Raw genomic sequence first — 6,768 nt, forward strand, 5'->3', positions numbered from 1 at the left:
GTAAATTGCGTTACTGACAAAACAATCAACCCTTGCAAAATTGAGTTGTCGCATATGCATATTATTTTACGTTAAAACGTTAAGCAAATTTACAATGTCGTTAAACACGTCATGCAGTCCAAACTCGTGTACCTTTTTGCTCCATGCGTGGACATATGCAAGAATATTAAATTTTATATATTTATTTCTTCTTATATATATATATTACTCGAGAAATATTGGACATTTTATACTCACAATCAGTTAAATGCATAAAATAAAATGCACTGCATATCGCTAATAAAATATTACATATATCAAATGATATCGTTCTTGGAAATTTTTAATCATTCGCAATTGTAATTCACTGCGTCTACGATACGCTTTGTTTCGTGTACAATCTCCATCTATTGTTGCGGCGAAAGCAGCTGGAAAGACGACGAGATGTTCGGCAGTCTCGGAAACGTAACGTAACTTGAGAAGTTCTTACCTCCCGCGCGTATTGAAACAATAATGATATGAGAGACGGCCCTAGCTACGATACCGAAATGAAAACACGTGCCGCGCACGGTACGGGAGAAGAAACGAACTTACCGAACAGGCACGTTTACATGCTATAACATCTCTCGTGGGGGGACGATCGAACAAACAAATTTCGAGCCCGCCGCTACGTCAGAAATTCACCGTGATATTATTATCGAGAGCTTTATAAATCGCACTTAAGGGGAAATACGGCGTTGCAAAATTGCTCTACAAACAGTACCTTATAAGCGGAAGAGAGAATGGTTTATATTATTTTATATCGCTTTCACCTTCACTTTCGCTATAACAGACTTACTTAAAATGTTCGACTTTCTGTTCCGTATGTTTTTATCTCTGATAATTGTTTGATTCTGGTATATTATAGTGCTATGTAATAATATTATATACCGTTAAATATGTTATTTATTATTATTATTTTTGAAATATATTGTTATTTATCGTATTAATAAGGTTTGGGTCTCAAATGTGCCGCATAAGTATTTGCATCGATCAGATCCGTCCGAATTAAACGAAGTAAAATATAGATCCTGCGGTATTCCGCAACAGCGGAAAGAAGAAGAAAAGGATATAAATTTGGATATAAAGCAATGTGCCACCCCAGGCAAATAAAAATATCGGTCTGTGCCGAGTACCGGGCATTCCGCCCGCGAGATAATTTATCAGTGGCCCACTCTGTGGCAGCGATTTCTTTACATGGCAGCGTTGAATTCTCGACCGTAATAAATGCAGAATTGAGATACTTCGCGCGGTGCGTTGTTTAGACACACGTCTCGTTTCCCGTTCGCGCATCGATCAAGCGTAAGGCCGACCGGCGCGGCGCGGCGCGCGGCGAGTCGGTTCGCGTAGCGGCGATATGAATTTCCGTTTCGCGTTGCGCGATAAATTTTCTCACCAATCTGACATCTCGAAACTGTCGAAGTCGCTAAATTGATTCACGCGACCTGAAGTTGGACAGCTCGCGGGGGAGAAAAAAGAAAAGGAAAATTTATATATACGTCGCGCGATTAAGGGCGGAGGGCGGAGCGCGGATAGAAGCTGAAGCACGCAATTGTAGCTGACGCGTGTGACTAATCGTGCGAATGGGTTGACGACGATGGGGTTTAACCGGAGGGCAGTTCGTATCTTTTATCTCTTATCTTTTCTCACGCATTACAGCGAAGCGAGAGGGAGAATGTCAACGAACGAGAATAGAAATTATTGCCGTATTTGTCCCGATCACACCATGTGCTTATTTCCTGTAAATATTTATTAAGGCTGCTTGAGTAATGTCGCACGTGTCTACATAAACTTGTTTGATCCACAAAGAATAACAATTTTGTACGTTCGGTATAGTCAATCATGATAAAATATGCTGGGATACGTTCGAGCTTTTGGAAATTCAATACGTTTAACCTAGATTTTTTTATTATAATACTACGAGACATTTGCTATTTTGTATAATTGCAAAACTGAACAATGAAACCTTTCACAACAAAAGAACGTGCGCGCATCCTCAGTTTACAATTCGTTATTCATTCCTGTAGTCCGACTGCGAGAGCGCAGACTGCATTGATATGGAGAACAACAATCTCGACGAGGAGGATATCGCAACTGTACTCGACAGTCATAATCTTTATCGCGCCGTTATTGCGAGCGGCAAGGAGAACCGTGGAAATCCCGGGCCGCAGCCCGCCGCGAGGACCATGATGGAATTGGTAGAAAAATCGACGGGACACGCGCGACACGCGCGCGATATTTAATCATTTATCCCGGGGGTGGTGGACGGCGTCTGAAGGATCATTTGTTTCGACAGATCTGGGACGACGAACTCGCCGTTATAGCACGTCGATGGGCGTTGCAGTGCAAGCTCTTCGAGAAGGATCAGTGCCGAGACGTTGGCAAGTAACTTCGACGGATATATCTCATTTTTCATCCCTCTCTCTCTCGCCGCGCCGTTATTTTTCAATATCCAATAACCCATGCAGACGCGAAATTGTTCTACCGATACAACTATCGAAATACGCGCGTGCATATACAGCGTTATGTATAATATAAGACCGTACTCTCGATTCTCTAATTCTCTTATCGAGAGCTTTCGGATTTCAGTTTAAAGTTCATTCGGAGCTCACAGATTTCGGTGATAAGAAGATAAGAACACGCGAAAATAATCTTCGTATTCATAAGAAATAAGAAACTCGACAACCGACGGTAACATCTTTTTGTTTTGAAAACGTCAAATATTCTCTTCGAAATTACAGCAATTTCCGTATCTGCAAAATTGGATAAGCAAGCTAAAAGTTTTATTGTTAAGAAGACAGAACTGTGAGCAATTTCGTTTTTGTGATCATTGCTCTCAAGACGAACGCTGTACGAGGTCGAGGTATATACGGAATCTTATTGAAACAAGTCGCTTGTTGCAGAACGATTCGGAGTGTGGCAGAATGTAAATGCGCTCGACATGGACAGCGTGGAAAATAGCACGAGTAGGGAAAGAATTCACTTTCATATTACATCGTGGTACGATGAGGTGGAAGACTTTGACAACGCGGAAGTCGGGTAAAACTCGAAAGTGCGCACAGTATATATGTATGTACAGAATGCCCCATATTTAGCGAGACACCTTTTATTTATGTAGATGGTTCGACCAATTTCTTTTTGGCGAACATCGATGGAAGAACATTTATTATTTGTCGCAAGTTCTAAATTTTTAATAATATCTATCTTTTTCACTTATTAACTTTTAACAATATTTAAATTAAAATTTTATTAAAATAAAGTTCATTTAAAATCAAATTATTTAAAATTAAAGAACGTTTCCATCATCTATTCAGACATTTGAGTTTCCAAAAAATCCGTTACTTTCAATCATTTGTAACTTAAAAATTAATGATCTCGGGACGTTATTGTTGAGAAAAAAATATTGAATCTATGTTAATCGAAGACCCCCATAAGTGGAAGATAACTGACTATCTATGGGATATACTGATGTATACACAAATCGTGCGTCAAGAATCGTGAACACACGTACGCTTTCCTTACGTGTATATAGGTCGATAGTAATGCATCCGCGAATCACAATGCTGTCGAGAAAAAGGTACAATAGCTTGTACCGAGTTGATCAGAACGACTCCTTTGTGTCGAGAGACGCTATCCCTTTGTGAATACCCGATGTTCGGCGTGTAGACACACCTAACTCGGTCCCCCAAATTTTGGGGGAAGGTTTGCAGCCACCGCTCTGTTTCTCGCTTCCCTTCGTCTTTCTCCCGCCTTTCCGCCGATCCTCTATTTCATCCCACATATCCACCCTTGTTTCTGCTTTCACTCGCGATCGCGGTACCCTCATGGGAATCCAGTGCTGGTTTTAGGAATCTCGGTACCCCGAACGCAGACTTTCGCGCTCCCTCTTTACCATTCCTCCGTGAATCAAATAAGATTTAAAAAAATAAGCTAACAAGATTTCGAATATATATATCTGTACCTTTCATTTTCTTTTTATATAAAAAAAATTTCTTAAACATGTGATAGAATTTATAAAATTTTTATTTGTAGCGTTTTGTCAATAGCGAAATAAATATAAAATTCATAATATAAATATAATAAATTCATCAAATTAATTCTAAAATATTAAAGTTATTTTATATTTTTACTTCCTTTTTTAGATTTATTCGAAAGAAACAATAAATTAATCTGCAATTTAGTCTATATAAGTTTGGAAAGAAAATAACGTTCTTCAAAGATGATTAAATTAATGTTGACATATTTTTGTGGTACCTGCTTTTCTTGGTGCACTGAACAGCGGTTCGTTTCGATCACTCTTTAAAGTTGATACTGCGAGAGGTTTACGGGCAGTAAAGGAAGAGAAAGAGAGGGATGAAGACTTGACCGTCAGGGAAAATGACCGAAGACCGATTGCATGGAACAGAGGGTGGAAATAGAGGAACAGCGGATGGTGTTCTTCTTCTGTCGCACCGGGAACAATCAAAATCGCGTATTCTCTCGGTAAATTGGAAATCGAGAGTGCTATTGTACCGGTTCAAATTACTCGATACTCCGGTATACATGGATCCCCCCAGCAACTACGAACGAGCCTCTGTCGTTTTTTATTATTTCGGTCTGATAGAAAAAAATGGTTTCAATTTCCTACAGGACACATGAAAATGTGATACAATCAGACTTCGAACTTTAACCTTGTAAAGCATGCTCGAAAGAGAGCTGTACAAAAATGTAGTACCCCTATCTCTTTTTTATGTCTACAGCTTTTTATGTCGAATTTTATCCGAATACGTTTGCTAAGCAAATTGGTAACAGAGAGAGAAATATCGCTCCTTCCATAATATTAAGAATAAAACGATAGCTTTATGTACAATTTTTATGGCATTTTTTTCAGGCAACATGTGTCTGAGTTTTTAGAATTATCATATATACTTCGTGTCAAAATGAGATCTTAATTATTTTCACGTTCTCTCGTAAAACTTAATTAATAATTTCCATTCGTAATTATCAAGATAAATCTATAAGATGCGCGATAATCTCTCGAATCTTACGAGAGCATCTCAAATTAGGAAGAGACCCGTCCTAATTTGAATTCAAGCTGCGCGTCAATGGAGAGGGCTCGAGGCCCGAGGCTGGTTGTTGGCCGTCCACCTTCATTTAGTCCAGATAATCGTACCTTTCAGACTAGTGAACTATTCTAGTACGGCGTGGCAACTCTCCTCTTACATTCCCCTCGCATCGGCGACGTTCATTTACGTTGGCTGCGGCCGCGCGATTTACACGCTCGACTTGAACAAGACCGCGGCGGCGACGCCCGGCGGGTTTGGGAATCGGGTCGAAGTACTCGTGTGTAATTACGGACCCGTCGATCGCACCGCACCTCGGCAGCTCTACAAGCTCGGCCGACCGGGCCTGTGCCCGCTCGGGACCATCCCCAGCGACCGTTACCAGTCCCTTTGCAGTAAGTACAAGCCTTATCTTACGAAAACTTAAAGCTTAGGCTATTACGTCTTTTAATAAAAAATAAACATATTTCTGCAGAAAAAAGATAAAAAAATTAATAACTTTCGAAATAACGAAATGTATAATGTATCGCCATTTGTGCACTCTTTAAATTATCTAACGATCTTTTTTATTATCAATCATAATAAGAGTAACGATTATGATGTCAGCGAATGCTTGTGTTATATATATATTTTCAAGATAACGTAAATATATTCAAATGTAATACTATAGTGCGAAATGCACAAAGTATCTCGTAAAGTTTAACATTAACAAGGCCTAATAATTTTTATGTGTTAATACTGCGTGAGCAAGCAGTCATATACAGTTTGTTTGCAAATCTTAAATAATGGTGCGAAGGTTCCGCACCGTTGTCGTCACGTTGTCTGCCCATGCACATTCATTACTACTTATTTAGCGATTGGACACTTAAACGAGTCGGTTATCCGTCCGCGCTTCATCGATCGTTACGGAACACGCGACCACTCGGTTAATCCTTAAGCACGAAAGCTCGTTTATCTTTATCGGTGTTTCTGAGTCTCAGATGCCGGGAGCACTTTTGTGTAAGAAGATTACCTTTGTCGGGAAAGGTGGGAAATCTTTCTCTCGCCGTTAATACTTGCTGACCCGCCTTTCGATACGTTATTTTTGTAAACATATTTCTTCTATATATTTTTTTATGCATTGTTGGATGGGTACGTAAATATGTAACGTTATATAAAAAAACTTATAAAAAGAAATAGAAATAATATTCAATAAATATATTCAATAAATATGTACTAACAGAACGGAAAATTTTTTGTTATCATCTCTTTTCGTATAATAATATTTTAAAAATATTTTTAATGTCAAATTTTATATTTTTATTAATATTATTAGTATTAATATTGATATAATTTTATTATTTATATTTTATTATTACTATTAATATTATTAGTACATATACATAGGTATATTAACTAACAATAAGGCAAAAATTTTATACGTCATCATGTGTTATCATTTTACTTTAAATTCTCGATCTGTTTTCTACATATAAAAATATCTGCATTGCAGCTTACGCGATTAAGATGAAGGGAACAAGGTTCGTTATCTTTCATTATCGCGTATATCTTCCCCCGCGTTGATCACATTAGTCAACCAGACGAAACCAGGTTAAGGTCCGTCAATGTGGATCAATGTTTTCGTGCTCACTTTCGGCTGACGTGCACAGAATGACGAAACTGCAATTAATGCTGAGTAATCTCGCTGTATTAAAATGTAAAAAAAAAA

At 38.5% G+C, this 6,768-nt stretch overlaps 1 protein-coding gene across 1 annotated transcript; it reads left to right on the forward strand.

The window, feature by feature from the left end:
• The first annotated feature begins 1,693 nt into the window (after positions 1-1,693).
• LOC112457293 (venom allergen 5-like) lies at positions 1,694-2,407 on the forward strand. Its single transcript, XM_025020237.1, has 3 exons — positions 1,694-1,759; positions 2,046-2,216; positions 2,315-2,407. The coding sequence occupies exons 1-3, from the start codon at positions 1,694-1,696 to the stop codon at positions 2,405-2,407; spliced, it is 330 nt and encodes a 109-aa protein (XP_024876005.1).
• Positions 2,408-6,768: the final 4,361 nt, after the last annotated feature.

Source organism: Temnothorax curvispinosus, unplaced genomic scaffold (assembly GCF_003070985.1).
Source record: "Temnothorax curvispinosus isolate PA1 unplaced genomic scaffold, ASM307098v1 QBEX01007734.1, whole genome shotgun sequence".
In the NCBI taxonomy this organism is placed as follows: Eukaryota; Metazoa; Arthropoda; class Insecta; order Hymenoptera; family Formicidae; genus Temnothorax; species Temnothorax curvispinosus.

Bases quoted from the DNA above. Each gene is read 5' to 3' on its own strand.
- LOC112457293 (XM_025020237.1), top strand. From the start codon at position 1,694: ATGTCAACGAACGAGAATAGAAATTATTGCCGTATTTGTCCCGATCAC. The intron at 1,760-2,045 runs GTAAATATTTAT...TCATTCCTGTAG, and splicing joins ACACCATGTGCTTATTTCCT to TCCGACTGCGAGAGCGCAGA. The intron at 2,217-2,314 runs GTAGAAAAATCG...TTGTTTCGACAG, and splicing joins CGAGGACCATGATGGAATTG to ATCTGGGACGACGAACTCGC.